Source organism: Phyllobates terribilis, unplaced genomic scaffold, assembly GCF_046119375.1.
Source record: "Phyllobates terribilis strain yellow unplaced genomic scaffold, ASM4611937v1 Scaffold_3__8_contigs__length_932513732, whole genome shotgun sequence".
Lineage (NCBI taxonomy): Eukaryota > Metazoa > Chordata > Amphibia > Anura > Dendrobatidae > Phyllobates > Phyllobates terribilis.
In genome coordinates this window covers 194,641,581-194,667,095 of record NW_027362763.1, presented here as the reverse complement: position 1 = coordinate 194,667,095, position 25,515 = coordinate 194,641,581, and the positions used below count along the sequence as shown (strand labels likewise).

Here is a 25,515-nt window from a genome sequence, read left to right as displayed (position 1 = left end):
TGCCCTTGCTGTCCCCATGTCTTATGAGCACTGTCACTATCGTTTTGGGCACTTTTTAGGCTTTCTACAGACTGCCGGGGGTGCCGCCGCAAAAATGCTCGGGTCTCCCATAGACTAACATTGGGCTCGTTGCTCGGGTCGAGCACTCGAGTATCACAGCGAGCTCGGCCCGTGCTTCGAGCACCCGAGCATTTTAGTGCTCGCTCAACACTAATGCTCTTAGGCAGATCCGTCTAGTGGGCGCTGTATCGCTCAATATACTTGATTTCCTACAGTTTTGGCTGCGTTCATTTTTTTGGAGGGTTTTTCCATGGCTTTTGGGACGACTTTTTCATTTTTATTTTCTGGGCATTTCTTTTTTCACTACTTACAATAACGAAGAAACTATTAGTGTTTTTTTAAGCAAACACAATAGCAAAACACTCCAAAAAAAAAAAGACATCTTGGCATCTTCTGAGCCTTCCCTTTGACTTGTATTGTCTTTCAATCGGAAAATACCTGAAGAATGGTCCGGTCACATTTTTTAACCACTTGGCATTTTTAGAAACCTGAAGCAGCTTAAAGACGCTCAAAATCCTGGACATATAATCAGCAAGTTGTCGTTACATAGAAATGCATACAGTACGTTCATTCTTTTGAGCGTTTACTGTAAGGCTATGTGCCCACGTAGCGTTTTTTGTGGCGTTTTTACGGCCGCGAAAACGCTTGTAAAACAGTCTGCCATGCAAAGCAATGTGAATTCGGATGTGCTGTGCACATGATGCGCTAATTAGCGCGCCGAATTCGCATTGCGAAACGCAGCATGACCATTTCTACCGCGATTACGCTGCAAATTCGCGGCCATTCAGGAACATTGAAACGCAGCAAACCCACAGGTATGTGTGGATTTGCTGCGTTTCAATTAAATTCAATGGCCGCGAATTTGTAGCGTAATCGCGGTGCGTGTGGTACCCGGGATGAAGAGGAGACTACAACTCCTCTTCATCCCGGCTACCACGCGGTGAAAAAAAGAAATAAAAAAGTTACAAATAAAAAAACCCCCTGTATATTCACCTCTCCGGTCTTCTCCCGGCCGCGTCCTCTCTCCTCGGTGTCCCGTGGTGTACTGGAAGGACCTGCGGTGACGTCATTTAGTCAGCTCATGGAACCGCGACCACTGACGTCAGCGGTCAGGTGATGGTCGCGTGCCCATGAGCTGACTAATTGACGTCACCGCAGGTCCTGCCAGTACACCACGGGATGCCGAAGAGAGAGGATCGCTGCCGGGAGCAGACCGGAGAGGTGAGTATACAGGTTTTTTTTATTTTTAACTTTTTAATTCTTTTTTTTTTTTACTATAGATGCAGCATTTAAAGCATCTAAGTTGGTCACACAATATAAATCCATGCCGGTTGCATAGATTTATATTGTGTGACCAACTTGTCAAGCACTTTTACAAGTGATGCTCAAAATCGCTTGGAAAAGTGCTTGAAAAAACGCATGCGAAAACGCATATGTGGCGCCCCTACTGCGCATTGGTGCCACAGAACCCAGAAGGGTGCATGGACGGACTTCTCCACAAGAGGCCCTCACTACATTCATACACCTCCACCTTCCACCTCAGACCAGCAGAGCGAGCCCGTTAGGGACATATATAGGGAAGGTGGAGCTAGGCAGCTCAGTTAGTTGGAAGTCAGTGTTCAGAGAGGAACACAGCTCACAGTGAGCTGAGAGCGTGCCGACGCTCAGAGAGCGGTGAAGACGCAGCACGCCAGCTGCCAAGTAGTAAGGGCCCCGAGTGTGGTCGACGGCGAGGAGAAAGAGAGAGTGGAACTTAGGGGGCAGAGAAGCATAGTCAGCTCACCCCGATATATATATATACCGGACACCGTGTCCGTGCCTACAGGCACTCTCTACACCCAGTAGGAACCACCGGAACCCCTGGAGAACTACAGATCCCAGGTCCACTTAATGCTGATTATAGTATCAGGGCTAGGAATCACAGAGGTCCCAGCGTCCAGGGAGAGTGATCTCCAAAGAGAAGGCCCTACCACCAGGTCAGCAGGTGCAGAGAGAGACAGTAACCAAGCTAGGCCCAGCTCCAGGCAGGCCAGAAGCTGAGAGAGTAAAGCGACGGATCAGGAGGCCCTATACCCGCTCACTGGGGAGAGTCCAGAAGTGCGCCCTTCACCTGGAGTACCCTGGACTGTGCCTGCAGCATCACCAGTAAAGGTACTGAAGCTTACCCCTGTGTGAGTGTCCATCCTTCCTCTGGGACCGTCCTACCGTCTCTCCCCTGCACCACCATCCAGTGCATACCCCATGCTGCCCTGAGGCCCGCTCCACCTGTGGGGAGCCATTCCATCCCAAGCTGCCCTACCATCGGCCTCAGAGGGCTGTTGCAGCGCTGGTGATCCTCACCAGACACCACAGGTGGCGTCACGAAAAACCCCATATAAAAGTATTCCCCCATTTCACTGACCGCCCTGGGTCACGGACCGGGCCAGCCACCGTGATATCCCCCGGCAACCACAGGCCCGGCTGCCGAGTACCCCACGGCCCTGGGAGCGCGTCACATGCAAAAACGCTGAAAAAACGCTTCTCCCTGGCAGAAAAAACGCATGTAAATCTGCATGCGTTTTTTTCTGCCAGAGAGAGGCAAAAACGCTCTGCATCAAATCTGCTACGTGGGCACATAGAGGGATTCTGCCTCGGAAACCGCCTGAAAAAAATATGTTGTGTGCACATACTTTGATACTGCAGGGTGGCCCGTGACCTAGGCAATGACAATGCAATTGTATTAAAAATCACTTTGTTCTTGAAAACTGAGTGTTTTGTTAAGGTATATTGCAAAGTTGTTTGTTTTTATCAGCATTTTGCCATTTTAACTATTTAAGAACTTATCACAACCTCTTTAAGGAATACTGGAAGATTTCAGATCTGAAGCCAGCAGAATTGTAAATGCCGCTCTGGAGTATAATACTGGCTGTTCTATGGTGAGGATGCACTTTTATGTCTAGGAATGATTGATTACGCATATACAATAAATGTTAGACTTTCTTACAAATGTCTTTATTTTTTTATTATTAAAATGTACATGGCATGTATCACAGACATATCTACACTACAAAAAAGAACACTGGCAGTGTGCAGACAATCCGGAGCGCTGCTTAGTTCTTCTTTTTGAAAACCTGATGGCAAACTTGATCCTCACATGTCAGTTCCTGAAATATAAAGGTACAGTACAGTGAGTAACCCTGGGGTTCACATAGATCTTCAGCACATGCTGGCAGCAATCAAGTTGATTTTTCAGTATTATCCACCCCCTCACTCCACCATCCGGCTGTATGTGGGGATACACATGGTGGGGCTGTCCCACCAGAGGATCCATCAGTGGTGCCAATCAGCATATAATTCAACACAGCCTCATAGATCCGGCAGATGAGCCCATTTGACCTGACTTTTGAATCAACCACTTGCAGTTTGTAATCAATTAATTCTCTAATATCCTATTAGTCATTATTGATAATATGTGTAAATGAGTGCATGGCGTATGTAGGGGTAGGACCCTTTATGTACTCTAGTCCAACAGTAGGCTGGGACCACTATTCACGTCCACATATCAAAGGTGCTGGTAGGGTAGATTGCCAAGCACAGTAGTCCGCAGTCTCCATCAGTCCCATAGATATGAATGGAACAGCAGTGTGCACGATTACTGCCGCACCATTCCACCAGGGGGCTCCAGAGCCTTGTTCCCAGAATCGCTGGGGGTCCCGGGTTTCCAAACATCGGCAATGAAACACCGCCTATCCTGTGGCTAGATAATACGTTGTTGCTATAATTTATTTTCTTGGAACCAAATCAGTTTCTTCCGCTCATCATGCCATCTGCGGTTAGAGGGGGCTGGGTTTTTATAAAGCTGGCAAATTTGCATCACCCGGCCTTTCCTAATGATGATAGTGAACAAGCCATAACCCATAACAGGCTGACTAAGGTCTGAAACCTTGGTCAAAATGATCTGAATACACAAATCTCCAAGGGTGCCCAAACTTTTGCATCGGCCCATTTTCCGTTTTGTAATTTTTTACAATGTAAAAGTTGACAATTTTTTTTTTTTGTCTAAAATACAAAGGAAACGAGTCATCTTTAACTTTAGGCCTTTCAGAGATCATTTCATCTTCTTTCATCTTCAACTTTATTAACTGTTCACAATAACAGTAATTTAGACCAGGGGTGCACAAACTTTTACATGTCACTGTATATCGTTCACAAAGGATTGCATATACTGGATGCAATTGTAGCAAAAAATTAGGGTCTCATTCACTCACAGGGAGCAGAGATCCTGAAAATGAGTTTGCTTCTAAGGGCTACTAGATTATAGTTATCTATTCATAAATTCATATGGTCAATAGAAAAAATAGAAAAAACAGCACTCACCATTTAATGAAAAATAGTGTCCTTTATAGATTGTCCCGCCACATGAAATAAAAGACACTATTTTTAATTAAATGGTGAGTTCTGATTTTTCTATTGACCATATGAATCTATTATATAATATTTTTATGCATAAGTATAAAAAACAACTTTGCATAGTAGTGGCACTAAAACTTTAAGCCCTTTCTGACGTGAGGCATAATACTACGTACCTGTGACCTGGGCCTTAATGACCAGGTACGTATTATTACGCCTCACCGATCGCGCCCACACAAAAGCTGTGCGGGTGTGATCGCCCCTGGATGTCAGCTGATTCTAACAGCTGACACCTGGTACTATATGCCAGGACCAGTGCCCGAACCATTAACATTAACGCCTGAAATGCTGCAATCGAAGTCGATCGCAGCATTGCGGGAGCAGGCAGAGGTAAGCGGCCTTGGATCTTACCTTGGATCGGAGACCCCGCGCTGTGTGCACGGGGTTCCGATCGTTGCCATGGTGACCCGATGTCGTCATTCGGGTCACCAGGTATAAGGAAGTTGGATAGATCATGCGCAGTGCACGATCTATCTAACTTGTGTCTGCAGGGCTGAAAGCCTGCATAGCACAATGATGCTGCTGCATCTGTATGCTATGCAAGCGATCAGCCTGAAAAAAATGAAAGTCACATAGTGGGACAAAGTGTTAAAGTGTCAGAAAGTGAAAAAAAAATTTAAAAATATTTTAAAAAATGTAAAAATAATCCCCAAAAAATAAAAATATACTGTACCCATAAATAAATATTATTATGAAAAAAAAACAATCACGACGTCCGGAACGACCTGACCTATAAAACTGTCCCACTAGTTAACCCCTTTAATGAACATGGTAAAAAAATAAAAAAAAAAAAAGCAAAAAATGATGCTTTATCATCATACCGCCAAACAAAAAATGGAATAAAACGCGATCAAAAAGACAAATGTAAATAAAAATACTACCTCTGAAAACATCTTGTCTCGCAAAAAAACAAGCCACCATACAGCTTTAACAGCCGAAAAATAAAAAAGTTATAGCTCTCAGGATAAAATGATGCAAAAAAATAATTTTTTTCTTTAAAATAGTTTTTATTGTGTTAAAGCGCCTTTTGTGAAAAAATGATAAATGTTCATTGTTTTCTTCCACATTCCAAAAATTCCTGTGAAGCATCTGAAGGGTTAATAAATTGAATACGGTTTTGAGCACCTTGAGGGGTGCAGTTTTTAGAATGGTGTCACTTTTGGGTATTTTCTGTCATAAAGACCCCTCAAAGTCACTTCAAATATGACGTGGTCCCTAAAAAAAAATGGTTTTGTAAATTTTGTTCGAAAAATGAGAAATCGCTGGTAAACTTTTAACCCTTATAGCTCCCTATCAAAAAAAAATTTGGTTCCAAAATTGTGCTGATGTAAAGTAGACATGTGGGAAATGTTATTTATTAACTATTTTGTGTGACATATCTCTCTGATTTAAGGGCATGAAAATTCAAAGTTTGAAAATTGCAACATTTTCAAACTTTTCGCCAAATTTCCGATTTTTTCACAAAGTAACGCAAGTGATATCAAAGAAATGTTACTACTTTCATGAAGTACAATATGTCACGAAAAAACTGTCTCAGAATCAGGGGGATCCGTTGAAGCTTTCCAGAGTAATTACCTCATAATGTGACAGTGGTCAGAATTGTAAAAATTGGCCCGGTCATTAACGTGCAAACCACCTTCGGGGGAAAAGGGGTTAAAGCCTCAATGCAATTATTTTGAGTAAAAACAAATTTTTGCATTTGGATTCTATTAAAAATTTTGCCCCATTTGGACTTTCCGGGTCTTTGATTTCTCTGCACATTGCTGTCTGTAGAATGAGAACTGAGAATCTGTCTCTGCTTGTTTGCAGTAGAGCTTTTAATTGTGATCTGTTTTTTTTCTGGAGCTCCTCGCAGCTGATTTATGACCACATCAAAGTTCAACTCAACTTCCTTGTGTTTTGTGGTCATAAATCAGCTGAAAGGAGCTCAGAAAAAGACAGATAAGTCCGTGCGCACACCTTGTGTTTTTGCAGCATTTTTGCCTCATTTTTTTCTGCGTAGATTTGTCACAAATCTGATGGGTTTCCTGATGCCAGCAGAGTGAATGAGAATCCTGAAGTCTCATGCACACATAGCTTATTTGTGACTTGCAGATTTGGTGCAGATTTAATTCTGCAGCAAGTCAATTCTTTCAGCGTTTTTGCTGCAGATTTAACTCATACTAATGAGTGGGGGAAAATCTGCACCAGAACGCATGTAATTGACGCTGCATTTCTCCTGCCAAGAGATGCAGAAGTTTCTGCACCAAAGACTTAACGTGTGCACGTACCCTAAGGCCATATTCAGTATTTGGCCAGTATTTTACATCAGTATTTGTAAGCCTAAATCAAGAGTGGGACAATCAGAGGAAAAGTATAACAGAGACACGTCACCACTTCTGTATTTTTCACCCACTCCTGGTTTTGGTTTACAACTACGGATATAAATTACTGACCAAATACTGAACGTGTGAACGTGACCTAAGGGCTCTTTAACTTGTCAGTGTGTCCGGTACGTGTGGTAACAGTTTCCACACGTACTGGAGACACTGACACACGTAGGCCCATTCAAATCTATGGGTCTGCTCACATGTCAGGGTGTTTCCACGGAGAGTGTGTCCGTGTGCTCCACACGCTGACATGTCCGTTTTTTACCCTCTTCGCGGTCTGCAATATGTCTCATGCTGAACACACACGGATGACATCTGTGTGTCATCAATGTGACACGTACCGGCACCTGGGAATCAGTGTACAGTTAGCACTGTTCTCAAGCGCCGGGTGCTGAACGCTGCCCTCATCATTGTTCCCTGCTGGAGCTGCGATCAGCACGAGCAAGGGACAATGAGTAGTGGTCTGCTCCCGCAGTGTCAAACTATAAAAATAAGAATAAAATAGTAAAATCCATACACTCACTTGTCTTAAGTGTCCCCCCGCTGTAATCCATGCGACCACTGATGTCGAGGAGTCGGGGAGAATGAGTCACTCCAGCCAGCAGGCCCTGCACTGAGGGGAGCTCACTGAGTGACAGGACACTGCTCTTGAGCTCAGCGCAGCTACGGAGCGGCTCATTCTACCCAGCTCCTCGGCGTCAGCGGTCACATGGATTACAGCGGGGGACACTTAGAACAGGTGAGTATATGGATTTTATTATTTTATTCGTATTTTTAGAGTTGGACACTGCGGGAGCAGACACTACTACTCCCAACATTGTCCCTTGCTCGTGCTGATCACAGCGCAAGCAAGGGAGAATGAGGAGGGCAGCATTCAGCACCCGGCGCTTGGGGACAGCGCTAACTGTACCGCTGATTCCCAAGTACCGGTACATGTGATCGTGATGCGGCAAACGTATGCCACACAGGTACACACAGACTCGGATATCTCTGGGACTGTTTTTTTCCGGTACCGGAAATATTCGGACGTATGGAACCGGTCTAAGAGTTATAAACTCCCTGTCAAAGCAAGTTTTACTGACAGATTCTCAGTTAACTCATTCTGCAGCTAGTAATGCGCAGAGAAATAAGCAGCCTGGTGAAGAATGACTGATAAAATCTAATTACATGAATTCTTTTGGCCCAAAATACATACATTTAATTAAAAAACAATGTCCCTGAAAATGTCCTTTAATTACTTACCAAGAAGATTTTGCCTCCCTCGATCCATTGCTTCCAGCCGCGGTTATTCTTCTCTCCCTTCTGGACACATACAAGTTTATCCCCATCCCAAGACACCAATGTCTGTAACAAGAAAATAACAATCATCAGTTTCACAAATGTGAACAGTGAAAAATATCATTTCTGTCCATAGACAGTCGGCATGAACGGACCTGCACCACGCGATTGTCCAGGGTTTTAGTCTTCTCCTCAAATTCTTCCCCGACTGTGAAGTCGACCTCGTAATTCCTGAATGTGCTGAGGGTCTTTGTCTGAAACTTATTTCCATTCTGAATTATTTCTTTAGTCTGGGTCAAATGAGCAGCAATCTTCCGGGTGGCAAAGTCAATATCTGCAGAATGAAGGGAACATTCAATCAATCGCCATAGTGCTACCATCCAAGTTTTAAGTATGTGTAATACTCTATACATGTTAAGATGAGCATGACTTGAGCAATAGTCTGACTTACATACACAGATCTTATTCCTATCATTGGAAAAATATTATTATTATTATTATTATTGCAAAATAATGTGGTTTCCCTAGTGATCACAATCATTCAATACCAGTGATTGGGCTGATCAGACGATGGTCCGATATAATCCTAGACTGCTTTCACCAGTTTAAAATAAGTGTGCATTTTATGAAAATACCAGCAGAGGGCGTCACAGAATGGTGATTGGTAGACAAAAGTCCCAAGTACTACAAGACACTGGCTCTCTTACCTAAATGTGTCTTAAAGAGAACTGGTCTTCTGGATCAGCCATCATAACGTAAAGGTATTTGCACAAAGGAGCTGTGCTGCTTATTTATTAGGTACGTTCACTGCAGAAATCCACAGCTTGGTTATTCTTTAATCACAATTAGAAGTTTTGGTGCAATAAGCTGTTTGTGCATCGGGGCAGGCCTGTGGGGTAGGACTGTGGGTAGGTTCTTCATCTCTGCCAGCTGCCCCTGATGTAAGTATTTTCATACTGTTTAAAATTCTGCGCCGATGTCATCCTAACTGCGGGCGGTGCTTGTGCAGCTCAATCTGGTTGTAGGCTTCATGAAAATTGTGCCTGTGTCGGCGCATGTGTGGCGCCCCTGAGGGTTCAGTCGCCACAGAGGTACTGCACCTCACCCAGAGGTGTGGTGTCTCCTTCTCTCAGGTAAGGAGGGAGTGCTGCCTGGAACCCCAACACCCGCATTCAACACTACGCTGCTCCAGGCCGGCTGGAAGGGCAAGATGCATGTGCACAGTGCTGAGCCCTGTCCCTGGCTGGAGTGGGGGGAACCCAAATGTAGGGGGAACCAGTAGTGGGTGTGGGTGGAGGAAGCATTTTAGGGGAGCACCATGGTAGTAGGTATAAAAAGGGAAGCCATATTAGGTGGCAGGAGAGATCAGTCAGATCAGTGAGTGAAGTCAGTCAGGGAGCAGAGTCTCTTTAGGAGCTCTGCTCCACAAGTAGGGCCCAGTCCTAGAGGCCCAGGAGGGGAGCAGAGGAGTAGGCTCTGTTCTATTAAAGGAATCCCAGGGAGTACGGCGAGTGCAGGACGGCACCCGTACACCTCGAATCTGTCAGAAGACAGAGGAATAGTAGGCCACAAGAAGGGGACCGGCCCCTGGACCAGCCGTGTTACTCCAGGTCTCGGCTGGAAAAAACGGAGGCTTCTGGCTTACATAGTCCAGTTGCCAAAGCCTCATTCTAATCTCCGTGAGGGTCAAGCAGGTCCAGGAATTCCAGTGAGACAGGAGGGACTTCAGAGCACCCGAGCGGGACTGAGAGTGGGGAAGCGCAGGGCAGGAGGGAGAAGACCCAGCGTGAAGACGGTCTAGAGAGGAACACAAGAAAGTGGGGTTCCTTCAGGTGCTCCTAAATTGCCTGAGGAAGAGCTGAACCCCCAGTCTGGTGAACGCAGCACAACGTGGGAGGCTGTAAGCTGGACAGTGCAACCTGATGAAATTAACAACTGTGAGTAAAGACTCGGATGACTGCACCGCACTGCCTCCGTCCATTATTTTAGCTGCGCCATCTTCCCCCTGCACTACAACGCCCAGCGCAACCAACAACCCCTACACTGCCATACCATCCCTGCTGCAGTAACATCAGCTTCAGAGGGCCGCTCCGCAGCGGTGGCTCCCTTTGGCCGCATTCCACAGGTGGCGTCACAAACTGCTCCCCTGCCTCACACCTTCCTGCTAGCTTGGGGGCAATATGACCTGAAGTGTGAGAGATTGAATCAGCAGCATTGTCACACAACTGGCCAGAACTATGTCTCCTCTAATGCAGCAAGCAGAGGCAGCAAACAGAGGACATTAGGGGTACTGAATCTGCATCGGAGGACATTAGGGGTACGGAAGCTGCATCGGAGGACATTAGGGGTACGGAAGCTGCATCGGAGGACATTAGGGGTACTGAAGCTGCATCAGAGGACATTAGGGGGACTGAAGCTGCATCGGAGGACATTAGGGGTACTGAAGCTGCATCGGTGGACATTAGGGGTACTGAAGCTGCATCGGTGGACATTAGGGGTACAAAAGCTGCATCGGTGGACCTTAGGGGTACTGAAGCTGCATTGGAAGACATTAGGGGGACTGAAGCTGCATCGGAGGACATTAGGGGTTCTGAAGCTGCATCGGAGGACATTAGGGGTTCTGAAGCTGCATCGGAGGACATTAGGGGTACTGAAGCTGCATCGGAGGACATGAGGGGTACTGAAGCTGCATCGGAGGACATGAGGGGTACTGAAGCTGCATCGGAGGACATTAGGAGTACTGAAGCTGCATCGGAGGACATGAGGGGTACTGAAGCTGCATCGGAGGACATGAGGGGTACTGAAGCTGCATCGGAGGACATGAGGGGTACTGAAGCTGCATCGGTGGACATTAGGGGTACTGAAGCTGCATCGGAGGACATGAGGGGTACTGAAGCAGCATCGGAGGACATTAGGAGTACTGAAGCTGCATTGGAGGACATTAGGGGTACTGAAGCTGCATCGGTGGATATTAGGGGTACTGAAGCTGCATCGGAGGACATTAGGAGTACTGAAGCTGCATCGGAGGACATGAGGGGTACAGAAGCTGCATCAGTGGACCTTAGGGGTAATGAAGCTGCATCGGAGGACATTAGGGGGACTGAAGCAGCATCAGAGGACATTAGGGATTCTGAAGCTGCATCGGAAGACATTAGGAGTACTGAAGCTGCATCGGAGGACATTAGGGGTACTGAAGCTGCATTTCTGGACATTAGGGGTACTGAAGCTGCATCGGAAGACATTAGGGGGACTGAAGCTGCATTGGAAGACATTAGGGGTACTGAAGCTGCATCGGAAGACATTAGGGGGACTGAAGCTGCATTGGAAGACATTAGGGGGACTGAAGCTGCATCGGAGGACATTAGGGGTTCTGAAGCTGCATCGGAGGACATTAGGGGTTCTGAAGCTGCATCGGAGGACATTAGGGGTACTGAAGCTGCATCGGAGGACATGAGGGGTACTGAAGCTGCATCGGAGGACATGAGGGGTACTGAAGCTGCATCGGTGGACATTAGGGGTACTGAAGCTGCACCGGAGGACATTAGGGGTACTGAAGCTGCATTTCTGGATATTAGGGGTACTGAAGCTGCATCGGAGGACACTAGGGGTACAAAAGCTGCATCGGTGGACCTTAGGGGTACAAAAGCTGCATCGGTGGACCTTAGGGGTACTGAAGCTGCATCGGTGGACATTAGGGGTACAAAAGCTGCATCGGTGGACATTAGGGGTACAAAAGCTGCATCGGTGGACCTTAGGGGTACTGAAGCTGCATCGGAGGACATTAGGGGGACTGAAGCTGCATCGGAGGACATTAGGGGTTCTGAAGCTGCATCGGAGGACATTAGGAGTACTGAAGCTGCATCGGAGGACATGAGGGGTACTGAAGCTGCATCGGAGGACATGAGGGGTACTGAAGCTGCATCGGTGGACATTAGGGGTACTGAAGCTGCATCGGAGGACATTAGGGGTACTGAAGCTGCATCGGAGGACATTAGGAGTACTGAAGCTGCATTGGAGGACATTAGGGGTACTGAAGCTGCATCGGTGGATATTAGGGGTACTGAAGCTGCATCGGAGGACATTAGGAGTACTGAAGCTGCATCGGAGGACATGAGGGGTACAGAAGCTGCATCAGTGGACCTTAGGGGTAATGAAGCTGCATCGGAGGACATTAGGGGGACTGAAGCAGCATCAGAGGACATTAGGGATTCTGAAGCTGCATCGGAAGACATTAGGAGTACTGAAGCTGCATCGGAGGACATTAGGGGTACTGAAGCTGCATCGGTGGACATTAGGGGTACTGAAGCTGCATCGGAAGACATTAGGGGGACTGAAGCTGCATTGGAAGACATTAGGGGTACTGAAGCTGCATCGGAAGACATTAGGGGACTGAAGCTGCATTGGAAGACATTAGGGGGACTGAAGCTGCATCGGAGGACATTAGGGGTTCTGAAGCTGCATCGGAGGACATTAGGGGTTCTGAAGCTGCATCGGAGGACATTAGGGGTACTGAAGCTGCATCGGAGGACATGAGGGGTACTGAAGCTGCATCGGAGGACATGAGGGGTACTGAAGCTGCATCGGTGGACATTAGGGGTACTGAAGCTGCACCGGAGGACATTAGGGGTACTGAAGCTGCATTTCTGGACATTAGGGGTACTGAAGCTGCATTTCTGGATATTAGGGGTACTGAAGCTGCATCGAAGGACACTAGGGGTACAAAAGCTGCATCGGTGGACCTTAGGGGTACAAAAGCTGCATCGGTGGACCTTAGGGGTACAAAAGCTGCATCGGTGGACCTTAGGGGTACAAAAGCTGCATCGGTGGACCTTAGGGGTACAAAAGCTGCATCGGAGGACATTAGGGGGACTGAAGCTGGCCAAATCTAGCAATCTGCCCAGCAGCACTTGTTGCCTGTGAAAGCACAGATTCCTTGCCCAAGTCACCAACCACCACTGACAGACTGCAGAAGTGGCTGGTGAACTTTAAAATTAAAAATCTCCCCATTATTTAGAACGGAGAGGGTTTTTAATTTGAGATAAATTACTACATTTCTTGTACAAGCACTTTGCAATCCTTTTACCCATTTCATAAGATGAACCAACTCCTCTAATTCTTATCAGCTTTCGTAGCCAACACCTAACAAACAGATCTGGTTCACGTTACACCTGGGAGCAGTAGTGTATGGAATGGGCAAGAATTGTAGACACATAAGCAAACGCCACAAATGCAGGTTACCATAAATTGCTGTAAATCCGATCAAGTGCAGATGTAGCACACGGTTATTATACATTGCCACAAATCCACAACAATTCATGGTGACCTGGGGTTTTGCCTGTGCAGCACAGTTCTGCAATTCAGATGCAACTTGTGACCCTGGGCCAAATCCTGCACCTTTATCTATACTGCTGCATGAAATATCTCAGTGAACTCTCTGACCAGGGCCGGCTCCAGGTTTTTCTGGGCCCCGGGCGAAAGAGTCTCAGTGGGCCCCTTTAACACATACCACGATTCATGATGCAGAGATATATATATATATATATATATATATATAGTACAATGCAAAGATTTCACTTCTTACATTACATGAGTGATATCTACTGTAAATTCCACAATAGCTCAGAAACCGGTGAATCGCTCCACACAGAATACTGGCCCCCATATAACGCTTCATACGGAATACTGGCCCCCACATAAGGCCCCATAAGGAATACTGGCCCCCATATAAGGCCCCATACGGAATACTGGCCCCCATATAAGGCCCCATACGGAATACTGGCCCCCATATAAGGCTCCATGCGGAATACTGACCCCCATATAAGGTTCCATGCGGAATACTGACCCCCATATAAGGCTCCATGCGGAATACTGGCCCCTATATAAGGCTCCATACGGAATACTGGCCCCCATATAAGGCTCCATGCGGAATACTGACCCCCATATAAGGTTCCATGCGGAATACTGACCCCCATATAAGGCTCCATGCGGAATACTGGCCCCCATATAAGGCTCCATACGGAATACTGGCCCCCATATAAGGCTCCATACGGAATACTGGCCCCCATACAGAATACTGGCTCCCATATAAGGCTCCATACGGAATACTGGCCCCCATATAAGGCTCCATACGGAATACTGGCCCCCATATAAGGCTCCATACAGGATACCGGTCCCCATATAATGCCCCATACACACTGTCCCCCCCTTATAATGCTCCATGCAGGCTGTTACCCCCCACATAATGCCCCATACAGACTGCCCCCCCTTTATAATGCCCCATGCAGGCTGTTCCCCACCTTATAATGCCCCATGCAGGCTGTCACCCCTCCTCTTTATAATGCCCCATGCAGGATGTCACCCCTCCTCTTTATAATGCCCCATGCAGGATGTCCCCCCCTTCTTTATAATGCCCCATGCAGGCTGTTCCCCACCTTATAATGCCCCATGCAGGCTGTCACCCCTCCTCTTTATAATGCCCCATGCAGGATGTCCCCCCCTCTCTTTATAATGCCCCATGCAGGATGTCCCCCCCTCTCTTTATAATGCCCCATGCAGGATGCCCCCCGCCCTTCTCTTTATACTGCCCCATGCCTCCATACATTAAAAAAAAAAATCAAATACTCACCTCCCTTCTCCTCACCTGCTACCTGCTACCTGCTGCCTGCTGCCTGCTGCCTGGGTCCGAACTCCAGCGTTGTCGGCGTCTTCCCGCTCAGCGCTCCCTGTGACGGCTCAGGGGAGGGCGCGGTGTAAAGATGTCACCGCGCCCTCTGACCTGAGACGTCACAGGGAGCGCAGAGCAGGAAGACAGCTGATCTGCGGAGGCACGGGGAGAGGTAAGTATCCACCTGCCGGGGCCCTGAGCAAGCGGCGGAGAAGGGCGGGCGCTGACACCGCTCTCCTCCGCCCATAGCCCAGCGGGGTGCGCGACCGCCAGTGGGCCCCTCTGCCTGCTCAGGGCCCCGGCATTTGCCCGGGTGCGCCGGGTGCTGACGCCGGCCCTGCCTCTGACACATGATACTATTCCCATGTACGCACAAACCTTATTCTTAAGGAACCCTCAATAATCCCCAAGTACTATCACATTGATAAAACTGAAGAAATTTGGAATACCTAGTGCCTTCATGTATCCATCAAAGTTGTCGTTGGTCTCCATGACCCAGGTGCCATTGAAGTCTGCAGGCATGATGATGTTACCGAGGTGGGTGCTGCACAGTCAGCGAGGACGAGGCGGACTACAAGGAGACTATTCTCACAGTGGCTTATATACTGTGGAGTAAAGGCTTCCTGGGATCCAGATAAAAGGGTTTCAAAGTCACAGATTAGTTGACAGAGGACTTTATCTCCAGTAATAATTCCATAGGTCAAGTAGATAAAGAATTTGCTAAAGAAATTTGCACAGAATTTCAACTTCACACCAGGCAATACATAAAGCCAATACAAGGAGTGAATATAGAAATTATATGGGACGGATATAAAGTGTAATAAAGCAAGAAATTGGGGACAGAAGCCATGATAAGGTGACTAGGTAACCTGATGAATTCCAAACATGAAAAAAGCGGCAGTGTTCACACCTGCATTGTGCTATCAGTTTTTTGATGATGCTACAACATTTAACAGATATCACTGACAACCATCATCTATAATTGTTCTGCCCCTGCAGGTAGCACTATCATCCTGCTAAATAAGAGGCTCCAATGCAAATGTCAGCTTAGCCCATAGCCTTACGTAGTGATAAGCTTAGTTTAGCACTGGCTGGAATATGTTATTCCTGGTCGATACATATAGCTTGCCTTTAGTTTCAATGGTCACTGTCCTTTAAACAAACCTTTCATAAATCAATGGTACATGCAAATATAAGAAACTTTGTAATATACCTTCTTAGAGTAATAGTTTATTAATAGGGGAGGAGGAAGAATGAGCAAAATGAGAGACACACAGAGGCAATGCTGCTGCTTTCTAATAAGTGTTTAATGTTCTTTGGATTCAGAGCTGGATTCACAGCTACATTTCTCGGTATTGCTATATAATGTCCTCCAAAGTGACAGGAGAGCTGAAATACGTCATACCTGGTGTGCGGTGTATGAGAGACAGCAGCGAGTCTATACCAATTATCTCAGGGACAATTGAAAATTAAGTCACCAGCCTGTTTATACCTGGCATAGATAAATTAGAATGTAAGCTTCAGATGAGCAGTGCCTGATGTGAATATATGTAAGCAACACGGACCGAAGAGAAGAATGGGCAGAAGATAATACTTTCTTGCTGAATGCTTTTGAGACAAAGGTCCTTTAAGTAGAGAATTGGAAGGAGATAGAAGCAAGAATACAGTCTGGTTCTATTACATGTGACTGTGACACCCCAGGGGTCTGGTTGCCACAGTGATAGAGATATTACGTCTGAGAGCGGGTGGGAGGTCCTTTGGTCAGGGATCCTGTGCATGCCACACCTCCTGCCCAGTCTTGGGAGGGGAAGGACTTCCCCGATATAAACCCGGGGCTGAGGCAGAGTTAGGGAAAAGAAGACAGAACAAGAGTAGAGAAGAGAAGCAGCATAGCAAGAAACATCAGGAGCTCTGTGGGGAGCAGTGTTACAACGAGTCAGGGGCTGGCAGCTGCCGAGCTCGCCCTGACTGAGAAGATTTCTAACCGGACCCGGAGTCCGAGGCTGTGGGGACTAACTCCTACCCAGCAGCAGAAACCGTCCGGCAGAGGATTTCAGGTCCTCTGGCCCAGAAGCCCGAAGGCACGGTCACACGCGTGGGACCAGCACCGCCATCGTGGAGCGGAAGCCATTAGAAGGCCCCGAGTCACCGGCCATACGGGTGAGCACCACACGGTACACTCAGGGACGTGGGCTACTTATTCCCGCCTCTAGCAAGGTAGCCAGAAGAGTACAGTTAGTTGGGAAGGCCTACAACTCCGCCTGGCCAGGGGAAATCCCATCTGCTCAAGGACTGACCAGGCCCCTATCACTAGCAAGTACTCCGGGAGGGTCTTTCTTTGTCACCAGTAAAGACCCTGAACTACACCGCACCGTCTCTGAGTGGTTCCTGCTACCCCCATCATCCACGTCGGCTGCCCTGAGGCCATACCCCTCCCGTTGGGGGTTATACCATCCACGCTGCACCATCCTTCCACCGGCCTCAGCGGTCTGCCCTGCAGCGGCAGCTCCATAGCTGCATTCAACGGGTGGCGTAGTCACCAACCATCTACTGCTAGTACATCGCCGCTCAGTTTGACTCCCTGGGCACGGACCGGGTCGCCGCCACGAGACTACAACCCTCAAGAGATCCGGCTCCGGGTAAGCTCCCGCGTGCGCATCGCAGCGCGACACAGGCCCAGGGGCGCGTCAACTTTGGCGTAGTCGGCAGGATCTCGTGCCCGCAACCACCGGGTACTGCGTGCCTGAAAAGCAAAGACTGTTCAAACTTACCAGTGGTGAAGATTCCCGCTATCCGTGGAGGTTTTCCCGCCATCCGGCGCCATCTTCGACCTTCTTCCCGCCATCCGTGGAGTTTTCCCGCCATTGGACGCCATCTTGAGGACGCCGCGCGGGAAGAAGAGGGGCGTGGACTCCGAAAGCGCGCGAGAACTGAAGCCCCGCCTCACGTCCGGACGTTGCGTAAGGTCCTGGAAGGAGCCCAGCAGACGCCGACGTCACCGGAGCGCGACGGAAGGTCCTCAACCCTGACGATCCACTGCGGAGCCGCGGCCTACGGAACAGGATCATCGCAAGGTAGGCCACGGTCCACTAGGGGGGAGGAAGATGTCGGATACGGAGGAGAGCTTCACTGCCTCAACCCCCGCCAGCGCCACCGCTGCTGCAGTTATGCCCTTCACCATGCCCTATATCCCGGGAGCAGCTTGGCTACCCCAGTACTCAGGGGAGTCACATACCCTGCATGACTTTAGAGAAAAGCTGGATAGCCTCTTCCAGGTGTACCCCCTCACAGAAGAGCAAAAAGTGAGCATCCTGGTGGCCCAACTAACTGGGGCAGCCAAAAGGGAAGTAAAATCCTGGCCACCTGGGAGGAAGACTGTCGCAGGGATACTAACCCGGCTGAAGGACACCTTTGATACCCGCACCTCAGCCGAGATTAAGCTTAGATTCTACGGGTGCAAGCAGCGAGCGCATGAGAGTATAAGGGACTATGCACTAAACCTACAAGAGGCCCTGAGGGCCATAAAGCAGACCGACCCTGATGGGGTGGGAAACGAGGACAGGCTGTTGACTGAACAATTTATAGAGGGTTTATATTGCAATGCCCACCGAACCCAGTTGCGGGCAATGGCCTTACAGGATCCCCATCTAGACTTTGCACAGTTCAAGGACAGAGCCATCCGGGTGCTCCGAGAACCGGCACCGGGTGGCGTTGTGACCCACAGGCGCCCAGCTATCACTTACCACCAGGAGGCGGCGCCCTTGTCGGCAGGGCCTGTGGGAGCTGATGCGCAGGCTTTGGACAATGACCCGGCTCCAGACCTACGCCATCAGGTCCAAGAGCTAGCTAAGAGCGTTGCTGCGCTAACCCGAACTGTGCAGTCTTTACAGGTTTCCACCCCAGGGAAGATCCAGCTGGCATCCGGACCGGAGGACATCCCGTGGCGTCGACCAAGGAGGACCCCACCGGCCAGAGGAAGACCCAGTGACCGATACAGCGAGGACGGACGACCCATCTGCCGCCGCTGCAATCAACCCAGACATATGGAAAGGTACTGTTCTTTAAACGGGCACAACCTGGGGTAGAGGGCCAACCCCCAGGAAAAAGATCACCAGGCCCATCGAACTGGCGCGACAGATATGTGGGAGGACGTCCAGTCTTGCCTGTGGTACTGGATGGCATTCCCATGAGTGCCCTACTGGACACCGGGTCACAGGTCACCACCATCCCGTACGTGCTCTTTAAGCAGTACTGGAATGACTCGGATATTACCCGCTACCCTGACGACGACTTGAGTATCATCGCCAGCAATGGCCAGCCCGTGCCACAGATCGGATTTAAAGAGGTGACCATCAAAATCGGTAGAGTCGAACTGGCAGCACAGGGACTGATCATTGTAGACATTGACAAACATGAGAGCCACCCAAAAATAACTCTAGGAACTAATGTAATTGAAAATTGTCTTGCAGAGGTGATTTTCCTTCTACAGCAGGTTGCCAAGAACGCCAGCTCCGGCGAGCAGCGAGTGCTCCAGAAAGAGATCCGGGCACTGATGCGACGGCAACAGGTGGAACTCTCCGGCGGTGAGATTGGTAGCGTAAGAATGTGTGACCCTTTCCCTATTGCCATGCCCCCAAAAAGTGAAATGATGATTTGGTGCCGGGCAGCTATTGGTCTGAGAGGTAGAGATTACCAGGCAATGGTAGAACCAGTTTACTCAGACAGTAGGCCCACCATTTTGACAGCACGGGGGGTGGTCAATGTATGCCATGGGAGGGTGCCCGTTCGCATAATCAATATCGGGGAGAGGGAAGTGTACCTGCCCCGGTATGCCACGCTAGCAAAATTATATACCATCAACCAAAACTCTATACAGTCTGTGGAACCCTTGCCTCCATCTCACCCGGAGGAAGGTAACGGCTCTAAGAAAGTAATGGAGGATTGGTGTCAGCAACTACACTTGGGAACTGACTCCACTCCCTCCCACCAGAAACAGGGAGTCTACCGGGTGGTTCAAGAGTATGAGAGAGTGTTTAGTAAACACCCGTTAGACTTCGGGCGAGTCAAGGGGGTAGAACACCGCATCCCCACGGGAGATCATCCTCCCATAAAAGAGAGGTATCGACCCGTACCCCCTGCACATTACCAACACGCCAAGGGGATGCTTAGAGACATGAAGGAGGCTGGGGTAATCCGGGATAGTTGTAGCCCCTGGGCAGCCCCGCTAGTTTTAGTCAAAAAGAAAGACAACACCATGAGGATGTGTGTAGATTACCGGAAAATCAACCGTATCACACACAAGGATGCGTACCCCTTACCAAGGATAGAGGAGTCATTGGCTGCTTTAAGGTCTGCTAACTTCTTCTCTACCTTGGATCTCACTAGCGGGTACTGGCAGGTTCCTGTAGCAGAGGCGGACCGGGAGAAGACCGCATTCACCACCCCGATGGGACTTAGCGAGTTCACCTGCATGCCGTTCGGACTCTGCAACGCCCCAGGAACCTTCCAACGATTAATGGAGTGCTGTCTGGGCCACAGAAACTTCGAGACGGTCCTGTTGTACCTGGACGATGTCATTGTATACTCCAAAACTTATGAGGACCACCTGAAACACCTGGCGGAGGTGTTCGAAGCTCTGGCGAGTTACGGCCTAAAGGTGAAACCCTCCAAGTGTCACCTCCTGAAACCAAAGGTGCAGTACCTGGGACACGTGGTGAGCGCTGACGGAGTGGCTCCCGACCCCGATAAGATCACCGCAATTAAGGGATGGCCAAGCCCCTCCAGCGTAAAAGAAGTGCGGCAGTTCCTCGGGTTGGTAGGCTACTACCGAAGGTTTATTCCCGGTTTCACCAAAAAGGCAGCACCTATGCAGGACCTCCTGATAGGCCAGTCCCGGAAGGCCAAGAACCAGAAGCCGCCCTTCAAATGGGAAGAGCTAGAAGAAGAGTCCTTCCGCCAGCTGAAGATGGCCCTCACGGGGGATGAAATCTTGGCGTACCCGGATTATAGCCAGCCCTTCATCCTCTACACCGACGCCAGTAACATCGGGCTAGGAGCCGTACTGTCCCAGATCCAGCAGGGGAAAGAACGAGTAATCGCCTACGCCAGCCGAAAACTGCGACCCACTGAAAGGAACCCTGAGAATTATAGCTCATTCAAGCTAGAGTTCCTGGCCGTGGTATGGGCAGTCACTGAGCGCTTTAAGCATTACCTTGCTTCTTCCCGGTTCACCGTGTACACGGATAACAACCCGTTGACACACCTGGACACGGCAAGACTCGGTGCCCTGGAGCAGAGGTGGATGGCCCGTCTGTCCAACTACGAGTTCATAATCAAATACCGGGCAGGGCGCTCCAATACTAACGCGGACGCCCTGTCCAGGATGCCCAACCTGCCGGACGAAGGAGAAGATCCGGAGGGACTGGAAGAGATTGAACTCCCTGCGTTCCACCGTCATGGGACTATCCAGTATTCCCATCGGGTAAGGAGTAAGCAGGCTGCTACGTTGAACCCCTTACCTCACTACAACTGGGCGGAAACGCAAGACAGCGACCCTGCCGTCCGACTGGTGAAGGAGATGCTGACTCGGCCGGAGGCTCGCCTTGAACCAGACGCTCCGGAGGAAGCCAAACAACTATGGGCAGAGAAGAGTCGACTGTTCCTTTACAAAGGGAAGTTGTGCCGCAGAATGGTTAACTCCCGGACGCATGAATTACTCTGGCAAGTAGTGGTGCCACGAAGAGACGCAGCCATGGTGATGGAGGCATACCACGACGGAGCTGGACACTTCGGGTGGAAGAAGCTGGAGTTCCTGCTGCGCGAGCGATTCCATTGGGTAGGCATGAGGGGAACCATTGAGAAGTGGTGCAGAGACTGTGGCCCGTGCAACCTGAGAAGGAAGGACCGCGCCAGCCAGAAGACTCCCCTGCAGTCCATCGTCACCCGGCAACCGCTGGAACTGGTAGCCTTGGATCATGTAAAACTGACCCCAAGCAGAAGTGGCTACGTCTACGCGTTAACCATCGTGGATCATTACTCCCGGTTTCTGGTTGTCGTCCCCGTCAAGGACTTAACGGCTCAAACAGCAGCTAGAGCCTTCCAGCAGCACTTTTGCCGTCCACACGGGTACCCGGACCAAGTGCTGACGGACCAGGGACCTGCCTTTGAAGCGGAGGTCTTCCAGGAATTCTGCAATCTGTATGGCTGCCGGAAGATAAGGACGACACCCTACCATCCGCAGACTAATGGACTTTGTGAAAAAATGAACCAGGTGGTAATGGATCTTCTAAAAACGTTGCCCCTGGAAGAACGCAGTCTGTGGCCTGAAAAGTTGCCCGATCTGGTGGACCTATACAACCACATCCCGGTAGGTTCCACCAACTGTACCCCGGCTTACCTAATGAGGGCAAGACCTGGTAAGTTACCTGTTGACCTGGAAATGGGAGTCCTGACACCCGAGGACACTTCACCAGAAACAGACTGGGACACAGAGAGGCAGCAGCAGTACCGGAGAGTACAGGAGAGCGTGGAGCGAAGTCTCTGTCAGGCTAGGGAAAGACAAGAGAAAACTTATAACCAGTATGCTCCCGCTGTTCCCCTGGTACCCGGAGAGCAGGTCTTGAAGAGGAAGAGACGGCTCCACAAGTTGGACGACCAGTGGGAGAAGGACCTGTACACCGTACTGCCCTCAAGCCACGAAAACCCGAAGGTCTGTACCATCAGTAAAGACGGAGGGGAAACCACAGCCATTGTATCCCGGGACCACCTGAAGAAGTGTCCCGAACAACTGAGGAACCCTGAAGAGGAACAAGAAGACCATCGACCCGTAGAGGAAAGGGAAGATATGGTTAGTACCGTGCTCGGGGACTTCCCTCGGTCTTGGACTCAAGTCAATGGTGCAGTCGTGGTACCCGTACTCACCTTCCTCCAACCATCATCCCAAGAACCTACGGAGCAACCGGTAGAGCTGGAAGAACAGCCGGTCCAGGAGGCAGAAGACTCTACACAAGCAGACCCGGAAAGTCAACCCTCTGCTTATAGTGGGCCTGCCATACCCCTAGTGAGCCAGAGGGCCCATAGACAGCTGCCCAGTTTACCCTTGACAGCTCCTACACCCTGTAGTTCAGGGCCAGAGAGTCAGCTCCGTAGGTCCACTAGGGCCACTAGAGGCCAGCTACCCGCACGTTGGAGGATCTAAATGTTTAAGCTATCTTATACTGTTTACTTGTTTATAGTTGCTTGTGTATAATTTTGTGTTTCTAGTTCTTTTTAGGAGTCCTTGGTGGATTTACCGGGAATCCTTGTACATAGTTGGAGCGTAACCCAGGATGGACTAAAGACTGTTAAGGACTCGGGGCAGGACAGGCCCCTACCTGGTTACGTCTCCCTGTTTTGGTGAAATGGACACCTTGCTTTTCAAAACTGCACCCGGTTGCGGACACGCCGTAACCATCTTATGTGTTTTTCTTGTTGTATTGTTATTGCTATACTTTGTTATGTTTTTCTAAAAAATATGTTTAGTCCCGGAGTACTAAATTTCACTAGGGGGGAATGTGACACCCCAGGGGTCTGGTTGCCACAGTGATAGAGATATTACGTCTGAGAGCGGGTGGGAGGTCCTTTGGTCAGGGATCCTGTGCATGCCACACCTCCTGCCCAGTCTTGGGAGGGGAAGGACTTCCCCGATATAAACCCGGGGCTGAGGCAGAGTTAGGGAAAAGAAGACAGAACAAGAGTAGAGAAGAGAAGCAGCATAGCAAGAAACATCAGGAGCTCTGTGGGGAGCAGTGTTACAACGAGTCAGGGGCTGGCAGCTGCCGAGCTCGCCCTGACTGAGAAGATTTCTAACCGGACCCGGAGTCCGAGGCTGTGGGGACTAACTCCTACCCAGCAGCAGAAACCGTCCGGCAGAGGATTTCAGGTCCTCTGGCCCAGAAGCCCGAAGGCACGGTCACACGCGTGGGACCAGCACCGCCATCGTGGAGCGGAAGCCATTAGAAGGCCCCGAGTCACCGGCCATACGGGTGAGCACCACACGGTACACTCAGGGACGTGGGCTACTTATTCCCGCCTCTAGCAAGGTAGCCAGAAGAGTACAGTTAGTTGGGAAGGCCTACAACTCCGCCTGGCCAGGGGAAATCCCATCTGCTCAAGGACTGACCAGGCCCCTATCACTAGCAAGTACTCCGGGAGGGTCTTTCTTTGTCACCAGTAAAGACCCTGAACTACACCGCACCGTCTCTGAGTGGTTCCTGCTACCCCCATCATCCACGTCGGCTGCCCTGAGGCCATACCCCTCCCGTTGGGGGTTATACCATCCACGCTGCACCATCCTTCCACCGGCCTCAGCGGTCTGCCCTGCAGCGGCAGCTCCATAGCTGCATTCAACGGGTGGCGTAGTCACCAACCATCTACTGCTAGTACATCGCCGCTCAGTTTGACTCCCTGGGCACGGACCGGGTCGCCGCCACGAGACTACAACCCTCAAGAGATCCGGCTCCGGGTAAGCTCCCGCGTGCGCATCGCAGCGCGACACAGGCCCAGGGGCGCGTCATGACGACGCATCTTCAGGGGCATCACATGGATGAAGAAAGTTAAGATAGAGCATCAGCTCTGCGTTTTTTTCCCATAGGACGTAATGTGAGTGTGACTATAAAGCCTAAAATCTTAATAAGTCAGACATTTAGATTTGCTAATCCAAGAGAAATACCCTATTATCTTTGTGTATTTGTGTCTGGTCAATAAGAACAGACCAGTATTTGTATAAGCCTGAATGCTGAATTCTATTCCTTTGGAAACAATCATATTTACTATGCGAATGACAAATTGTACTAAAAGTCATCTATATGTTTATTTACAACAGCCCCTGTGATACCAACTATGTAAATTGATTAGCTCAAAGAATGAGACCTGGTGAGCCATGCACCTTTACTTCTCACCTCTGACTAATGACCTTACACAGATGTAAATATAAACAGGGATGACTTTACTGCTGCAAGCAGAATCAAGGAGCATCAGAAAGACTTCACAAAGAGAATGAAAGACAACCTTCAAGAAAATAGATAGATTGCATGGCATCCAAAGAGACTCCGATTTGAATTCTATAGGATTCTAGCCTAAGGGTACGGCCCTGACTGGAAAGATATGGATTTGCTCCATTTGACCATTGGAGAGACATGGATACATTTTGGGGAGACCAGGGTGGGACGAAGAAGTCACCTGGCACCATGGATATGTTGTTTGGAGTTGCCAGGAGGTACCCACCGGTCATCTGGCCCCATGGAAACTCTCGGTTGGTTGGGACCCTCGGTCTTTTGGCCTTGTATCTTGATGGACTGCTAGATTCCTAAGCTTGCCGCTACCTCCTCTCTGTGGGGGTCCGCCAGAAGCGGGGGACCACTGGTTGAGGTAATCGGCCCTCGAAGTCTCCAAAGTCGCAGCTGTTCCATCCCCGGTGGGCGGAGAAGGATGGGTGAGACTGTAATGTTCTACCATCTTGGTTATGTGCTGGGACTGTTCTGTGTGTTTATTGTCCGCTTTGTGGTTCAATAAAGTATCACCACACTGTTTTACCCTCACCCTGTGTCGTCTGAGTAGCGTTACGCCCACGGAAGACCCTGTGTCTTCACAGTGAGAATGTATTCAAAATGCTAGAAGAAGAGTGACCATTGGGCCTGACGAGGATTCAGTCTACAG

At 49.4% G+C, this 25,515-nt stretch overlaps 1 protein-coding gene across 1 annotated transcript; it reads right to left on the bottom strand.

Annotated features, from left to right (window-relative positions):
• Positions 1-3,029: 3,029 nt before the first annotated feature.
• On the bottom strand, positions 3,030-15,439 carry LOC141258010 (retinol-binding protein 2-like). Its single transcript, XM_073673002.1, has 4 exons — positions 15,270-15,439; positions 8,312-8,490; positions 8,121-8,222; positions 3,030-3,203 (listed from the first exon to the last, which is right to left on the bottom strand). The coding sequence occupies exons 1-4, from the start codon at positions 15,340-15,342 to the stop codon at positions 3,150-3,152; spliced, it is 408 nt and encodes a 135-aa protein (XP_073529103.1). The 5' UTR covers positions 15,343-15,439; the 3' UTR covers positions 3,030-3,149.
• Between the last annotated feature and the right edge of the window lie 10,076 nt (positions 15,440-25,515).